Source organism: Polyodon spathula, chromosome 10 (genome assembly GCF_017654505.1).
Source record: "Polyodon spathula isolate WHYD16114869_AA chromosome 10, ASM1765450v1, whole genome shotgun sequence".
NCBI classification, from domain to species: Eukaryota; Metazoa; Chordata; class Actinopteri; order Acipenseriformes; family Polyodontidae; genus Polyodon; species Polyodon spathula.
In genome coordinates this window covers 4,974,771-4,994,040 of record NC_054543.1, presented here as the reverse complement: position 1 = coordinate 4,994,040, position 19,270 = coordinate 4,974,771, and the positions used below count along the sequence as shown (strand labels likewise).

General features: G+C 35.0%; 1 protein-coding gene across 1 annotated transcript in view; it reads left to right on the top strand.

The window, feature by feature from the left end:
* Positions 1-19,270, top strand: part of mgmt (O-6-methylguanine-DNA methyltransferase) — a 90,367-nt gene that overhangs the window by 10,239 nt on the left and 60,858 nt on the right. The window contains exon 3 of the mRNA XM_041261822.1: positions 6,958-7,097. Within this exon, the coding sequence (XP_041117756.1) occupies positions 6,958-7,097 (140 nt within the window). The remainder of the gene's footprint in view (positions 1-6,957; positions 7,098-19,270) is intronic.

Genomic DNA, 19,270 nt, shown 5'->3' with positions numbered 1-19,270 from the left:
CGAGACGCTATCCATCTTTTTATTTTATTTTATTAATGGTTACACTATGTAACACAATTTTTGTTCCTGGGTAGTAAGTGTTATTTTCTAATTGCTTATGCCTCAAAAGTATAGAAAATGGCTATTATTCCCCACAAACTTTGCTTTTGTGACCAGGACAGTGATATTTGAGATTTACGATTACACTGTATTTACAGTATAATCGTAAATCTCGAAAAACTACTCGCTTTTAAATCTTTTGTAGTCATTTTTGTATTACTTTAGTATAAATACATGTTAATTTGGATTCATATGTTGTTTTTTTCTGACTTTATTTGAATGAAAAGACACACATTTGCCCGTTTTCCCATTGGAAATAGTGATATTTTGAAATATCACTGTCCTGGTCACAAAAGCAAAGTTTGTGGGGAATAATAGCCATTTTCTATACTTTTGAGGCATAAGCAATTAGGAAATAACACTTACTACCCAGGAACAAAAAAAAAAAAAATTGTTACACGATGTTATCTGTGTAAACACTTGCTGTGCATATTTCATATAAATTATTTAAAGAGCGCAGCACAAACAATTACTGCCTGAGACTTGGCCTTATCAGAGTAGGCCAAGAATAACTCCTGCTAGAACTCTTATATATGTTGTGGGAAGGCAGTATTTAAGATAAGAACCTGTGCAATAGTCAGTGTACCCACAAACAGCCAAGTAAGATTAATTTATGCCTGTGCCCAGATTACTTTGAGGACCACTGCTCTAAAGCATTTCAGTTTGTAAATAGATGTAATTATCATGGTGCAAGTCCTCACCTCAACAATACTGCACTGTAGTAGTGGCACAAGACACAGTGTCTAATACTGTAATTCCCCTCCCTTCATTTGAAGAAGTTTGAGAAGATGTGTTTAATCTTGCAGGTTTTATTGTCCTTAACGTTGTGGATGGCATGCTTCTAAAATCACAAAGGCATAGACTGACAAGATTGTTGGGAGATTAATTGCCATTGGTGAAGCTAGTTGAAGCATTAAGAGGGAGACAAACCATTGTGACATTTAGGCTATTTTATCTACTGTAAGTCATGTTAAGCCTTATTTGCTAGATCCATACCAAACCCAGGCACGATACTTACTGATGCATTGTACTGCATAACTCATACAATGTTCTTGTTTTGGATACACTTAATTTAGACAGGGTGCTAGTACCAGTGTACTTGTGTGCTATGCAAGAAACCAGTAAGAGTGAATTGGTATTTCAAGAGAATAGAGAGTAGGAACACGTAGCACATGTGTGTCTTGACTGACTTCTGCAAAAGCTGGCAATCCATAAATATCCGGAAGACTCTCTTGGTGGTCAGTGCAGCTGCTGTGTTGAACCAATTTTATATTCAGTTACATGGGCACCCACTGTAAAGTCATAGAGATCATTCTCTTTTCCCATTATTGTTGCTGGGTAGATACACGCAACTGCTTATGTATGGTACACCTGTTGGAAACCAGTGCAGATATATTGCTTATTAATTCTAACAGATTTCTTAACATTAAAAAAAAAAAAAAAAAAAAAAAAAAAAAAAAAACTTTTTAGTCCGTCAAACTGAAATACATCATCACGTCTTATTCGGTTATGTGCATGCACAATTACAATAACATATCGGGGCAGATTGCTTCCCAGAGAACAACTTTGTTTTCCTTAGACTTACAGCTAAACCTCAGAATAAATACAAACTTCCAGTCATGGTTCCACATGCACAGCTTGTGGCCTCCGTGAACTGTCAGGAATTACTATTACAACATCAACATATGCTTACAGGGTTCCATTATAATCCCTCGGATTTCCTGACAGTTATTTAGTAATAAGAGGGTTTTATTTATTTATTTTTGCAAAATAAAAACAAAAAAAAAACAGGAACATTGCAGTGGAATGTAATATTTTCCCCAACTAGTCAATGCCAAAATAACAGAATGCATGAAATACAGTTATCCATTTTTGTTTATCACAATAATTGAAATACGACTGAAATTGAAAATGAAATATATGTATTTGGGAGGAGAAGGGTGTTCTAATGAGGATATTTTGGGGTTTTACTAACCCTTGCCAAATAAGAAAAAAATCCAGATGTCACAAATTCCAGTTCCGCTAGCACCAGCAAATAACACAATAATGAAAACCTATGAAATGCAGTATGTAAAACACCACACAGTTTGTATTGCCTTTGATAAAATGATTCCAGATTGCTGGCTTCAGGTAGCATGTAAACCTATAGGAGCCTAATCAGCAATGGAAAACGTAATGCACAAGCGAGTCTCACAACTCCTGAACCTTGCGCTCGGAGTGCTGGAGAAATGCAAACCCATTTTGCTAATGACAGTGCTCAGGGCTGGGACATGTGATTTACAGGGAACCTTGGCCCAACAAAAAAGAGAATGCCACAGAGGCACATCTTTTTTTCAAAGTCATGTAATGGGAGCATGCCTGGAAAGTTGGGATCTTCTGTACAGAACATTAAGCCATAAATCATCCTTACACTCTCACCAATAAATCTTTTGCAATGAAAACCCTTTTTGATGCTCATTTGTTATTAATGACAAGTAGGACTTAATTCTGTTTGCTAACAATGGTGCTCCAATTTTATACATAACATTTAACGGTATAATGAGATCAGTATTCAGGCAGATTCTGCGGCTTCTTTGGGTAAAACCCGGCTATTAATGCGTATGACATTGTGGCAAGAGTGCGCGGGACGCCACTAGAACTGCTAACAATGGTGCTCCAATTTTATACATAACATTTAACGGTATAATGAGATCAGTATTCAGGCAGATTCTGCGGCTTCTTTGGGTAAAACCACTGTAGACAGCTATGCTGTGGACGCCTTCACCAATGCAATAATCAATCTAGTAAAGGTTAATAAAGAAACCAGTGATCCAACATTTTTTCATTAGATTTTTTTACCCTGTCATAATTATTAAACTCGCATTTTCATGTTTGGTGTATGCAAATTAATAGGCAGCAATTTGACGTTTACAAAATACTGGTTGGATGTACTGTATGCTTTTGAAAACAAATGCAGTCTAATTTTTCAATTAGAAATATTATCTGTGTATAATCTAAAGATAATTAAATAAATGGTATTGCGATGAAGGCATTTGCAGAAGCTTTCAACTTTCTATAAGTTTAACCTTTTATCTTAATTTGTGGTATTGAAGTATGATATGTATGCCATTAAAACAAGATAGATCTCATTAGTAATGGGGTAATTCTGTTGTACTGTAACATCATTCAAGACATTACTGACTTTTACCAAGACATTTAAATGGTAAAACTACACCCGACAGCTTACTACCCTAAAGACTAACGCTTGGGGCCAAACAAAAACTGATTACATTAAAACTACGAAAACGTTAAGTGCTGCTGGCTGGATTGGACCAGCTTCACTGCAGTAAGCATTGGCTGTGCTGCCAGCTGTCTTGCGCTATTCAATGTGTTTTCAGTTAAGCGGCCCAGGCAGCTTGCCATAAAGCAGTAAGCAGCCTTGCTTATTCTTGTTACCTCTTTGAAAGAAAGTCTGTTGACCTCAGATAGAGAAAGGCATTTTAAAGTGAATGAAATGAAGCCTGTTATTTGATGTATATTCTGAGATGTGATCCATGTAATCATTTCATGTTAAAATGGCATTGTGCTCGGGTATCTGTCTGACGTGCTCCCTCTGCCCCACTATGACTTTCTCCTCCATCTGTGTAAATTGTGTCATTCCGCTGTAACCGGGGTCCCCAGTTCAAATGATTCAAATTATTAGAGTGTCACACACAACACAGGCTGAGCATTAGATTTACTGCTTCCTCACAAACGCAACCTCTCCATTCTGTTTGGCTTGGCACAGCTAATGATAATCATTTTGGTGCTGATAATGTTATAAAAAGGTAAGTTAAACTGAATTTGCTTTAAATCGTACCATCACTAGCCATTTACATACCGACAAACTGGGCAAGGACCAGAGCGCCAAATCTGTCAAACAAGACAATTGTGAAGAACTGAATTGAATCGCATAATGTGGCAATGTGGGTTTTAAACTCTGCAGAGGCTGATTTTTATTTTTCTAGCTTCTGTCTCTGCCCTTTTGTTTAACGTTTGCCAGTATGGGCTTAATGTCGCTTGTGCAGCTCTGCAACATTTAATTGTCTCACTTCAGAGTGCATTTCAAACATTCCATGCTTATGGAGCACAAGTAACGTGAAAGCTCTCAAGAAGCCCATGATCCGGGTTCTCTCCAATCAAAGGCTGCTGTCTGGGTTACTAGAAAAACAAAGCTGGGGAACATTACTGACTTGCTTATCTGGGGCTCTAGCATTGAAACAGCTGACACTGATTACATCAGTGGCAGTATGGGGCTGCTACAATCTGCACATTGAGCATGAGACAGCCCTTTAAAATAAGGAGACAGGAATTATTGCTGCTTTGCTTTCTGAGTTAAATTGTTTCTTAATTGTTTTAATTTCAATTTAAATGTTTAAGTTTAATAAAGATGCAAATGTTTACTTTTATGAATATTAATTTCTATTTGCAACATATCTATCAAAGAACATACTTTACTTGAGAGAAAACAAATGTAGTATTGTATAGCTTCTCCCAAGAATTCAACAGTCCTGCCAACAGAAACGTTTCTTCCAAGAATTTGTTTATATAGAATTTGTGTAGGTTTTCCGTTATATTGTTTTGTCTTGTTTTAGCAAAAGGAAAGTAAATTGAGCTTGAAAACAAAACACTTCAAAGTGGGTTGTTGAAGAGAGGTACTAAATCTGTTCCATACGATCTGAACTTCGTTGTAAGTAAACATTTTATAGAAAAAAAGGACACATGAGGCGGTGTTTGAGTTTAGGATTCTGTTAATTATTTCCAACATTTATTTTGATATTCAAAGGAGTATTGTATTATGGCAGTTGTTAGGAGCTGTTAAAAAAAATCCCTGTAGATTACATTTAATGCTTGAAAAACACCTTGAACATCCGCCAGAAATGACGTATTGAAAATAATGGCGTGCTATCATGGGAATCATTTACCAGACAACAGGACTGACTTAGCATTGTTTGCTCAATTTAAGTGATATCATACAGAACTTAACTTGGGAAGATTTAGTGGTAGAACTGGCATCTGAAAACTGTAAAAGGTGTTTTTATCAGACGTTTTACTGATTGTCTTGATGTTAATTGAAAGGTGTATTTCGGCAATTAAATCTTTTATTGACATCTGGGCAGAAAATAAACTTCACTGTCAAATGCTGGCTCTGGTACAGACTTGTGAATGAAGTGGAATTTGCTTGGGGGAGTAAAATCAATGACAATGTGCATTAGTATAATACATTAAACTGAGAAGCAAACAGAATCCCATTGGCAGGCATTGCTCTGGAACTAGCTTTGGCGTATATGGTTCATATGTTGTAATCTCAAACCATGTTCATATAAATAATAAAGTTGTATACAAATGATCTGCTTCTATATTCACATACTGTATGTAAACCTGTATGTCTTTACATTTGCCATTTGGGAAGAAACACTTGAAGCATAACATGACTTATTGTAATTAAGGTATTGCAGTTTCTGACCATGAAGAGCTACAAAGTAAATGGTTAAACACTTAAATTATAACTCATATATAATATGTTTTCATTTTGGCATGGTTTCCAGAACGAGACATTTTTTTGTCTATTTATATTTCCAGATACAGGTACAGTGATTAGCCAAAGTCCGCCAGTAAAGGATTGCACTTTGCATTATAATTTTTACCAGCTTCTTGGTCTGTTTGCTTTAACAGGACCACTGTGACATGTTGTCAAATATATCTGCGTACATTAAGTTTAAGCAAGCAATGAGACCCGACACAGAGGGCTTTACTGGGCATTATGAATCGCTTGTTTAACGAAGTCCAGTAGTTGGATATTATGATGTCCGTGAGGACGTTGGGACTTTTTGTAGCTTCATTGAAACAGGTGTATACCATTTTCATTGGTTTCGATCAGGAAAGCATTATGAGGTAATTCTCTTGAGCCTTCGCTGTATCTCTGTCCAAAATGTATTCGTATTTCAAACCACACTTTATACAGCAGGCCTTGTGGAGTGTTTCTATGCTAAAGATTAGAAGAATTTAGTTTTGTCGGGTCTGATATGGCAATGGCAAGGTGACGTGCGCTCTCATACTTGCACTCTCTCCTGAGCCGTTTTGTTATGGAGGTTTTGACTTGTATTCTTCAGTTGACATGGTATTAAAAAGGTTTAAGTGTACTTCAAATCACACTTTGTTACAAATAAAACTGATGAAGTTTTACTGTTTTGATTTGCTTTTGTGGTGCGGTAACAAACATTCTGAGGGCTTACTAGGAATGATATCCCTCTAGCTCAGCCAATCAGTGCAGGGAATCTTTTAATTGAGGTATGTATTGCATATTCTTTACCTACATCAGCCCAATATCCCCTTTGATCCACAGCAACTCGGATTAGATGAATGGGGACTGGAAAAGCCATAGCGTTTTAGACAAAGTGACCATCACTTCTGCCCATGAGTGTATATCCTCCATTAGGAACTAATGGAGTTCCAATTCAGATTGTATGTACTGTTTTAAACCATATAACACTGGGTTGAAATGAGAGGGTCCATTTGTGCAATCGCAATACTATTAAGAAAAATAAAAATAAATATTTACTGTGTATGTGTGTGTGTGTGTGTGTGTGTATATATATATATATATATATATATATATATATATATATATATATATATATATATATATATATTTTAATTTATTGTTTAACTAACCAACGTTTAAATCGCCTGTAGAAAACATGAACAGGATTATGTTTCAAATGCACTCGGAAGTGTTTTTTTTTTTTTTTTTTTCTTGGAATATTTTTGACGTACCATTTCTTTAAACCATCCCAATATTGCGTTATCTCAATTCAATATTTCTCATCTCTCGGACAGAGTGTTCACAAGAGGAACCCGAATCAGTGCAAGCTGGCAGGAGTCACATTGCTGAGTCCCCTGGGTGAGATCCAGGTAACTGGATGTGAAAATGGTGTGCACTACATACAGCTGCAAGAGGACGCTATACCTGCAGAAAGGTAGGCAAGAAGCTTCACAATGATTTTATTAATAAAAGTATGAAATTTTGAGACAGAAAAGAATCTATAGATGTGATGGAGTGGAACATTTCTCATCAAACCGTGAACATTTGTGCAGATCCCTGAAGAAATATGGTTCAGAGAAGTACCACCAGTGCAAATAAGAAAATCACTCTAACATGCAGTTGAGGTTAAAATGAGAAGTTTGATGGCATGCACAGTCTGTTGCAAACCTAATTTTAACATCTAAAAGTAGATTGAATATAGGCTTTTGTTTTGGATGATTTATTTCTATTCCCCAGATTTTTTGCTAGTGTTATTCGTGATTTAATTAATAATCCGTCAAAAATGATGTACCTAGAATATACATTTATGCATTTGATATTTGTGTTTCGCATTATTTATTTATTTATTTTTTAAGTGATCCCATCCTTTTCATCAGTTCCTACTAGAACTGCTCAAGGGAAGCGTTAATTACAAGTAGTGCCTTTACAGAATCTATAAGATGGCATCGGGTTGAGTGGTAAAATCAAAAGGTTTTTTCTGGTTTCTTGCTTTCCAGATGTAGGCTCCGGCTTCATTACTAAGGTTAGGGTTACAGCAGGGGGTCAAGGGGGATGCAGTCTCAGAACTGATAAAAACGATCCAGCATTTTCGTAAGTGCTACGGGTAAGCTTGGTCTGTCCATTTGGGAGTGGGATCCACATGGAACTGCTAGTTTGTCAGATCACTGAATTAGGGTAAAGGGTGCACACAGGGCTGTAATCATAATTGCAAAACATGCAGATTATGTTTTTCTTAAGTGCGGTACAGTATTATAATATGTCTATGAAAAGTCCTCAGTTGCTTACACTTCCTAGTAAATTAAGAGGATGGGTGTTGTTTTCTTTAGTGTGGCGTACCAGGGGCCACATACAATAATGCTGATAGCAATCGGGCTTGACAGTCAGCTCCTCAGTGCACTGTAAATGGCAATTAACTGATTCGCTACTATGAGAAATGGGCACTTAAATGTTAAACAAACATATAAAAGGGTTGGAAAGCAGTCATTAAACCCACGTTTGGTATCATACTCGTATACTGATCGCTTACATGCAACCTCTGTATCATTGTCATTGCAATGCTAGTACTGTGAAGTGTTTCAAGTGTTTTTACTACAAAAATAACAGTGTCTCTGACGCCTTTTAATTCTCCAATGCCTTAACAACCCTGAAGCCACCTAGTTGCTGGATTATAGACATCTGACAAGAATGCCCAGTGCTGTCAGTTTTTTTGATGAAGGGAATCCTATTCTGTAATTGACAACATGTTGAGATGCTGAGAAACTAATCATTTGAGATCACTATCCACTCCCACGTTGGCCCTCTGTAGGCCTCATGGACAATAGCTAGAGGGCAGATTTAAAAGAGGTGAAATGTAACTGGATGTGTTTACATTAGGGTATTGTTACATTGCAACATTTACACTGATTGAGCAATATATATAAATATAACAATTGGTGGTCATAATTTATGATCAGAATTATTTCATGAAACTAGTGAATAATCGTGATTTTCCTAATGTATTGCAGTAAGCTCGCTTACATACATTTTGTAATGTATGTAAGCAAATGTAGGGTTGATAAGGAGTTAAAAAGGAAAAAAAAAAGCTTGCAACACTTTTTTTTTTTTTTATAAATGGGTAATGTGTGTTTTTTAGTTTTCCTGTTCATTGAGATATTTATTTTATGATACATGTGGTTAAAATAATGACTTGGGTCAGTTTGCCAACAGCATACAGAGTTCCTGACAAAGTACACACAACAAGAAACAAAGATTTTTAATCAGTAAATAAGAGAGAGTTGGGTCATGAAGAGGGCAAAGTTGAGCAAGATCTGTTCAAAAGACAGGAATACATGGTAAAGGCCAAAGAATTAAATTACCCTACAGGTTTTTTTTATTTTTTATTAGTTAACTGGTTCTTTTGACTGCCACAGCAGAAGTTTACAGTTAACTATTCATAAGTGTCTTTACTGTGTTTCGAGTCGTTGCTTCTGTTTGTAAACCAGCATCTTTAAACCTTTGATTCCCAGCACAGTTCTATAGTACACAGTCCAGATTAAAAGCTAAACCTCATTCAGATTGTGTTTGTTTTCTGCTGGGTTAGAACACGTGAATAGCTGTAACATGTACAGGCAAGTACAGATTTCACATGTTTTAATTGCTTTGCAACCAGATTTGATGTACACTTACTTAGTAGGGGGCCACTATAGGCAGTGGTGTGGGAAATGGGATTCAAAATTAAAGTACCAAGAATTAAAACTTCTAGTATAGTAATTAACATAGAGAATGAGCCAGTTTTAGTAAAACACACAAACAATGGAAAGTCAATTAGTTCAAGTCAATTAATACTTTTACTCTTTTTATTTAAAAAGTGTATACAGCAGCACTGGAGTAAATTAATAAATACGTCTGACCCAGTTACAGCAGGCCCAGGTTCCCCAGTAATATGGTACATCTCATGGTAACTGGAGCAAATTCGGTTTCTACTAGATCTTGTTAAACTTTAAAACAGACACCTGCAACTGACAGGTTTGCAAACTATTAGCTTGTAATGGTATTAACATGAAGATGCCACTTGTCTTAAGTATTCTCATGGAATATAACTATTTCAGAAAAGGTTTTTACGTGGAGTTCCTCTGTAAAGCTGTGGACAGGAGGTTAGGAAGTGAATTAGTACTCATAGGTTATAGGCTTGTTGAGAATAATTTGGAAAAAGCCCCCCCCAATCGAAGCGCAGTACAAGTTTTACATATATGTACCAAGGTTACTGAAGCAGTTAGTGAATTTTTCTTGAATGTTTGTAGGAAATGTTTTAGGGGAAAAAAAATAAGGAAACTAAATACATAGGCAGTTAAGAAAGACATTATTGTTTACTAATTGAGTAATCTTATTTAGTGTCTCTTTTCACCACCCATTAATTTCTATTTGGACCTTTAGAGTAGAGAACTGTATGAACCAGCAGGAAATCTTTTTTTTATTTCTGTGCTGGAAGTATGTGCATAGTTAAGGGATATGTAATAACGATTAATAACCTATATCAATATATATATACATATATATATATATTATATATATCTATATATATATATATATATATATATATATATATATACACATAAGATGAAATTGATTGCTTCACCAACAATTCAAAGCCTGCCAAGTAGGAAATCTGCCTTTTTAAAATGTATGGCCATCTCTTTATAATTTATGTAAACATATTAATACCCTTGTATATTACATTGCTAACGTATGTCAGCTGCCCTGCGTTTTCTATTTATTAAAATTTTTCAAGCAGTAAAAACATTTTACTTGTTAATGAGGGGAAGTGAGAAAGTTAATGATATGGAGCTTGGATCCTCCAAGATGTCTTTTTAACCATGCACAACCAGCTTTTTTCTTACTGAACATAGTTTAATTTCTGTGATAAGGTTCAGTAAGCAAATGCAAATAGATTTAATGATTTGCATCAATAGATCATTTCTCAGTTTAATATCCTTTGCTATTTTGGTCAAGGACTTTTTTGCGTTTTGGAAACTGGCACTATTTCCTAAAGCAAAAATGAATAATATTGGTAACATTAAGCTCTGTTCAACTGAGAAGCGAGGGAAATTTATCATGTAGTTACACTCAGAATGGCCCATCATCATTCCCAGACAGGTTAATTGCAGTAGAGGGGACAGGCTTCGATAAATGCATGGGGAGTTGTGGAAAATTAATGGCTTTTAATGAAATGTAACAGCAATTTAACTTCCTCCAAGACAAATGTCAAAATTCTATCCTTCTGTGAAAATTGATGGCAAAACAAAAACATCAAAAGTATATTGCTTTTATTGTATGTATTAGTCAGCAAAACACCAAATCTGTGCGCGTGTGTGTGTGTGTGTGTGAGAAAGCTGAATACATTTTTTCAATATTTTATTTTGAAGTCATTTTACAAATTATACTGTATATGTAGAGCTTGGATCCCTAATGTTATGTCAGGCTTAACAGCCACTATATTTTGGTAATGTACATTTATATGATTAAAATCCTGAAATAATGAGAGGGCACAGTATAGTACTTGTAATCCACTTTCTCTATGTATAATTTGAATAACAGTGTGTCATTACAGTCAAACCCTCTCACTAACACTCCAGGTAATTTTGCCATCCTTTTATTACTACCAAACTGAAATGTCTTGGAAAGTAAATAGTGAGATTCAATAGGGACGAGCTCCTGATAATATCACTTTGGCTGTTGTCAGACGTTGGTTAATATCACATTTGTCGTCTAAGCAAAAAAGGTTTCTTTACAGTACTGACATGTTCTGACATACAAAGTACAGTAGCACAATACAGCAATGTCTGTGTTTAGAGCGTTTATGTGTTTTTTGATTGTACATTTTAGTAAACGCTATAGTGACAAGTAATCCATTAACACTACTGTAAGCACAGCAATATTTAGTACTCTTTTTTTAGTTCCACAGCACAACTGTGTTTTTAATGCTAGTCATCAGTCCTTCTGATCTGTAGTGATTTGCAGCAGTGAGGCAACATTTGAAATTGGGTACAACATTTTTGGGGGGATTAAAAGTAAAGACTTAAGGCCTCTTCACACAGGGATGCGATACGATTTATCCTGCGGTAAAATGGTACTTTCGTTGCGCCACTACCTTTCACACCAGTGGCGACAGGCGTGCGCAATATAGAACTAATACAAATGTAGAATACATAATAGCTTTTCAGAATACTTATTTCAGTAAAGGTAAACCAATCATACATGCCAGCTATATCCAGTTCTCTAGAAATGGACTGCCAGATGTTCTCCCTCATTGCCTTGTCTTTATCATTTTTAGTGTCCTTTATTGTGCAGCTCCAGTTATTTGGATACTGCAAGATTGATCTTTTCTTCCCCCACTGTTTACTGAAAACGGCAAAATTGCAAAAATAGACACCAATCGTATTTTTTTCATATCGCTTCAGTGTCGTCCCATCGCATCACAGGCAGTGTGAACGGCTCATATTAAAAATACATCTTTTTTTATCATGATATGGTGTCATACTACACATTCGCTCATCGCATCGTGTCTGGTGTCTACAGACATTTAGTGCTGTGCAAATTATAAACTGTACATATGTGTTTATTGTGTACACATATATGCTAAGGTCTATCTCTAAACCGTCAGATCATACTGACTTTCTCTCTACATGATCTAATTTAAATCTGGGGTTACAAAGATGATAGGGCCATATTTTAACAATGCACTTTCACACGTTGCACTACCCATTTCAACAGTATATCATTAGGGATTACTGAAATGAAAATTCCTCAGGATACCATTGGTATAAATTCAAATTTTAATTCATTACATTTTATGGAGGTTAGAGGTTGGTTTGACATGAAATTACCCTTTTCTTTTTCAATTGTATTCATTATTGTTTTCAAGGGTTTTCCTTTAGCAATTATTTTTCTTTTTTTTCTTTCTTCAAGATTGAAAGCTTTGAAAGCAATATTAAGGCCAAGTGGATGTAAAATGCTCAGGATGATCTCAGCAAGAACTTGACACTTTTTTTTAAGATTTACTGTGCATCAACTTAGCCGTCATTCCCTTAAGTATTCATTTTAACTTTACTAATAAGAAACTGAACAAAAGTGGAATTATGAGTTCAGTAGAATTCTATAGAAGGTCAGTTGTTTAAAAGGCAGAGTCTGACATTCTCTGAAAGAGGTGCCTTCATTAATCATTCTGAAATTGTCAGCCTAAGATTTTCTTGACCAATAAATACCACTGAACCTTAGGATAATATGCTCTAGGTAGGAAGGTACTAATGCCTTGTTTCAACATACTGGAACAAAGACATTTTGTATTAATTAGGTGTTTAGTAATCCGTATGCACAATTGCATTTACAGTTTGAAGATCATAGTGATGGCTTTGCTGGAAAGCACTTGGCTGAATGGAGGGAAATGGTTATGTTAGACAATGGTAATATCACATAACCATTTAGATATGTTTCTAATCTGTAGGCATTAATCCAGTGTTGCTATAATAAAATGCTTAATAATTATGCGTTTATAATAACTCACACATATACACTGTGTAAATTATGAAGAATGGTATGTGTAAATTTTGTATTTTGGGTGTTCACGCGACATTAAAAGCCTAAGTGTAGAATGTTTATTACAATCCATAGTCTGGATCTGATTTATTTAATAGAAATCTAAATCAGATTGGGTCTACATAGCAAATGCACTTTTATAACTACTCCCTAATATTCTGGTGACTTCTAGGAACATGTAATGTGATAATAAACAATTTAAAAGAATGATATATTGTGCAAATTTAGAGGGTCTAAAGTATAGTATCCCTTTAGCTCTGCACCACTACTCTTTACTGCAGACCATCTTTATGGATTACTTAAAAGCAAATTGTTTAGGATACCGTTGGTATAAATATCTGCTTTAACATGTTTGTTTTTTGGAGTGCTGCAAATGAATGAAGCTCAAACTGCAAAGTCTGCAGTACGGTTTTTTCTATTTTTCTACCACCACATCATTTCTGCTCACTGGCTCTTTGTGCTACATTGAGTAAGTGTATGGGTTGCTTAACATAAATGATTGCATTTGTTTATGATTAAAAGCTCCTATCGTAAAAAAGTACTGTATAGGAAATGGTTTTGTTGTACAAGCTCTCTGCTTCATTAACCACAATATTAAACATATAGAGAGCTATTGTCTAAGAGTTGGAGACAATCAAATGAGTTGTATAATATTGAAAAATTAAGGACCAGATGAAATCTTCAAGAAACAGTTTAGCATGCAAATTGAACCCCTGCAATGTATTCTGCAGATGGTATTTGTTGCTGTAGGCCAAATGATATGCCACATGCCGTCCTTAAATGGCATAAGGAACTACCAAGTGGTGTTCTGCTTACATTATGAAACTCCTCATACTTAATATATACTTATTTCTGTAGGCTGTATATGAACCATAGGAATGACCCTTTATCTCTATGTTGCCATGTGCTTTTTTACTTACCCATGTGTTTTTGTTTTCACATCACAAGAAGACTATAAACTGCCTTTTACAATCAAATATTTTAAATGATAAAGCCGTGCATGTAAATTTCCAATGCAAGTTATTAAAATGTACATGATACAAACATACTGTATATGATACCATTGTAAGTACATGTACGTTATTTTGTGAGTATAGTAACTTCCCATCAATTCCTCGCAAAGTGTACATCTACAATTACTGTGCATTGCAGTTAAAAATATCTATCTTGTGGCATCAGCTCAACTTCTTTTTCCATTTTAATGAATTACCTGCTATGCCATAAGTATACTTCTGACAAACTGAAGTGTAATCACTTAAGTGATAAACACATGGGAATTAATGAAACGTTAAAGAAAACATTGCCATAAAGTATGCATTGTAGTTTAAATCTGTCATAAAAAAAAATATCAAGACTTCCAGAATTTTGAAGTGGGCACTATTACTATTAATAACAAATGACATCACAGTGTTTGTTATTCAAGAAGCTCTTTCAATTCACAGGGAAAATGATTGTCTTGTGCGTAACTTTCAAGTTTATTCCTCGTGCTGATTCGTGATTGGACCTTAGCACAGTAAGTGTGATGTTAGGTGAAGCTTTGTTAAATGGTGCGTAGCTCACAATGCATTGATCTCTGAACCAGGAGACCAGGGTTCAATCCGCTCTTGCTACCTCTTACAATATATCATGTGGGTCACAGCATAACACTGGTTCCCTCATTCTCATCAGGCATTGTGTGTCAGTGTTGCCAACTGCATGGTGCTGTGTGTCACTACTAGTAACAAAAAACAAACAAACTATATAATATATATATATATATATATATATTTTTTTTTTTTGCTGTACCTCTACATTGCTTGTTATCACGTAATTCATCACCCTGGATCACATTCATTCTTTAGCTACAAGTGACTAAAACAGTCAGAAATTGTGACTTGCATTTTGTGATAGCAATACAGTAAACAGTTGCTGGATAACCCTGTTCAAGACATAAAGAAAGAAATGCAAAAATATTGTAATGTACTCTATTTTGCTTGCTCTTAAATCCTTTTTTTCTGTGATTTACTTGCAGAAGCACATCCTAGCATTAAAATGTTTAATTTCATGAACGCAATACAATCAAGTTAGATAAAGAAACTAAACCATGCAAAGACGTGTTAGTACTGTACTAGCGGAATAAAGTGTTCCTGATTTGCCAAATAGAGAATTTAACAGCAGTAATAATGCGGTATTATAGCAGGTTATTTTCTGTTCAACAGCTGCATTTATCACAAAAATGATGATATACAAGAATGTACTTGGTCAAAATTGGCTGGAGGCAAGTGATATCTTCGAGTAAACAGTGTATGAAGACCATACCTTAAAATGATAGATCACCTAATTTTGTTTTGACAGAGATTTTTGCTGCAACAAACATCTGTCATTGAAACATCAATTCACAGATATAGAAGCCAGATTTGTAGAGGTTTGTCACAAGAACAGTCAGGCTATTAGAACACTATTATGGTGTGTTGCATTCTCTGTATTTAACGGTAAGTTTTAGGTTAATATGCCATTTGCAAAAAACAACAAAGAAACAACACTTTAATAACAATAAAAAAGCAGGGGTCTACTTGCTGTCCTGTGCTTTTGAGGGGTCTGATAAAAGTGTGTAACACACTGAATGTAGACCCTGTTGTTGGTTTGATACAGCAATCTGACTTGTATTTGTGTGTAATAGTTTGTGTCTGCTGGCTTGTACAGGATAGTTTTCATTAGATGGGAATTGCATCATTAAGATAAGCTATATCGTTTGTTCTTATTTAACTATATGTTCTGAAAAAAGTAGTGTAGGATGCTGTAAGATACACGCCGGTTCAAGCAGTCAGAAAGCCCACTCTGACCGGTCATTCTGACCTCTAACGAGGTGGATATAAGCTTGTACCGTACAGCAACATATGCAATATTTTTTGGAAAATCTGAACAGTAAAGTAATAAAACGATTGCTGATCAACTGAGTGACACCGCAGTGATGAAGTTCAGTGTTGAGGGATTGTGATCCGACATATAACCTTTGATTATTAGCTGATGTGAACATTTTGCTAGTGGTAACTCTATGCTTTTCTGAGTTTTACTATTCAGATGACAAGTTGGAAAGTAAAGTGATTCTAAAAACCTTAGACCTGTGTGTTTTTGTTAAACGTTAAAAAACCAAACAGTATATATTTATTGCATTTTTTAATAATTGTCTGAATTTGTTACAGCTCTGTGATGACACAACAATGCTCCAAGGCAGGTTTGGTTTAATCTCAATTGTTATAAGATTTATTTATTTATTTATTTCCAGAAAGGAAAATACACCTGATTTAAAGTTATCAAATCAGAAAATGAATAAGTTGTACACTTAATGTAATACTTGTAGCAGTGTTATGCATGGTAGGGGTGAAATGTAGGTTTAAACTAAAACCAGCCACTGGATAGCACCTTGTGCGTTGCATAAATCCCATGTCAAAGGGGACAGGGTTTCAAACATAGTATTGTGATGTGTCTAGTGGTAGAGCAATAGTTCAAAAACTGTATTAGATTTTTTTTTTTTTTTTTTTAAGTAGTACAAGCTCTATTATTCCTAAAGCAAAAGTACGATAGATACTGTTCTGGAAACAGGACACAGATGCACAAATAGATTAACTTCTGTCAGTCATTAGCTTGTCTCCCATATTTATAACCAAACATATTATAAAAATGGAACAGAATTTATAAATAACAATATAGAAGTGTATCACAATGCTGAGCGAGAGGGAAAAAAAAAAACAAAACAAAACTTTGGTCCTAGCCTGATTGTTTTAGTCATTTACAAAGACTTAAAGTACTCATAAAAATGATGAATCCTGTTATTAAAACTCGGAAAATACACTAGAATGACATATTTCTTACACACCTCAGCTGTCAACATTTCTAATCAAATCATCCAGCCTTTTTGCTTCTTAACTGATACAAGCAATATTCCCTGTAATAAACACCCCTAAGTCTAATGAGAGCCCCTAAGGCAACTTCAAATGTATGAATTTATTATAATTGAACAACATAATCTGCAGGGCAAAGATGCCTGCTACCCAGCTTCCTGACATCACATAGCTTTGATCTCTGGTGAAAAATGTTACACATTTTGTTTACAACATATTGCCACAGTATGAAGTATGGTACTTTACTGTAGTAGTACCTAAGAAGGGGTGCCATAATGGAGGGAAAAACAAGGAGGCAATCTTTCATTTTGTTCCTGTATGAAAAATTCAAAAGACTGAAATCTCACCCAGAGAAATTTTGCAAGCATATTATTTTCCAATGTTTCGATCAATTTGTCTGTCAACCATGCTGAGAGGTGGAAGGGGCCAGCAAAAGCAATTTAGCTTGTGAGGTCCTAAATAGAAATGCTTTAGGAGCCCTTGTCACATGCTGTATTACAGCTGGGGTATTTTTATTTCTCGGTAATATTGTGAAGTGAAATTGATATCAGTCATCCAAGGCTAAATAGGAGAACATTACACCCATTTTACTTTTTTACATTTGAATCAGCAGAATTATTGGTAGAGAATTTTCTAAACACAAGTACAGAGCCCTTAGTTGGAAAAATAAGCTTGTTAAGTTGATTCTTGCATGGAACACATCACTGAGTATTTTAATTGATTGCACCCGAGTGACTTGAAGCGGTTACGTCTTGCATAACAATGTTAGCGTTTTTGTAAATAGTTTATTTTATAGCTCATGCATTGTCTTGTTTTTCAAGCATTAACAGCTTTTGAAATGTATTATCTGTAATTAATAATTAATTTTAAGCCATATTGTGTAATTTCTGGTGGTGTTTTTGAATTTGATATGAAGAAGGAAATCTTCACTGCTTTTGACGGTTGGTTTTGACCGTCTTGTTAAATTCACTGTATCTCATTTGTAGGGGGTACATTTTAAATGGATTATTACATGCACTGACTATAACATTTGCAAGTAAGCATGTCTGCATGTTTTTTGTATACTTTTTATAGTCTAAACTTGTTCAGACTGCTTTAAATGAGATTCACTTTTTATGAAATATGCTAAACTTGCACATCAAAAAGGGCTATTTGTGTTTGCTGGCAATTTCCAGAGCAGCTTTGTTTACTCAGCCTTTTTTCAACTAATTGGGATGTAAATCTGAAACTAGCCTAACTAGAGACATGTGGGATCTCTTGCACCTTCATTGTCTGTTTAAGTCTCATTAAGATCTTATGTGACTTAAATGGGGGTCAAAGGTTCATTCAGCCTTGGGTTTACAACAACAATGAAATATCAACAGAAACTCGTTTTAAGACATAAAGTCTAACAATAGTCTGCAGTAGCACGTGACAATATTTTTTTTTTTAAGCAAGCTGTTAGATCCTGGGTCTCATACTAATTTGGGGTTAATTTCCCAAATTAAAACTTGATAAATATTTTTTTTTATTTGTTTTTATTTGTGTTTTTTTTGTTTTTTCAGCAGGTACATCACGTAGATCCTGATAAACAGAAATGGATGCAGGTTAAATAAATTCAATGTGGGGGCCTTCTTGGCACAGCTGTTTTTGACTCGCTTAACTAAAAATAGCCAGAGCCAGCTAACCAGACTGAAGTCTGGAGCTGACTGCCACCCCTGACCTTTGAATTCTTGGCGGGACACCCTTTTCTTTCTACATTTTTCAAGTCAATGATTTCAAAGTTTGACACAGTCACAAGTTGGTTTTCTTTTTGTAATGTAATAATAATAATAATAATAATAATAATAATAATAATAATAATAATAATAATAATAATAATAATAAAGTAACCAATGTGCATTGTTCAAACTACTGTATATGTACTCATTGATTCACATGCATCGTGAAGAGATTTAAAAACTGTGCTAAATTTAATGAAAAGGCACTATCATGTTTTTCTTCATCAACAAGGTGTTTTTAAGCATACAAAAATGGCATTCCCACATTTGAAATAAATAAGATTTGAGAAAGTTTGGTCTTGTATATTGAGTATCTGTAGTTTTTTCTTGGCTAGAGTCACTGCTGTAATACCAAATGATAAGGCAGTATTCAATATATAAAGCAATGTGATATT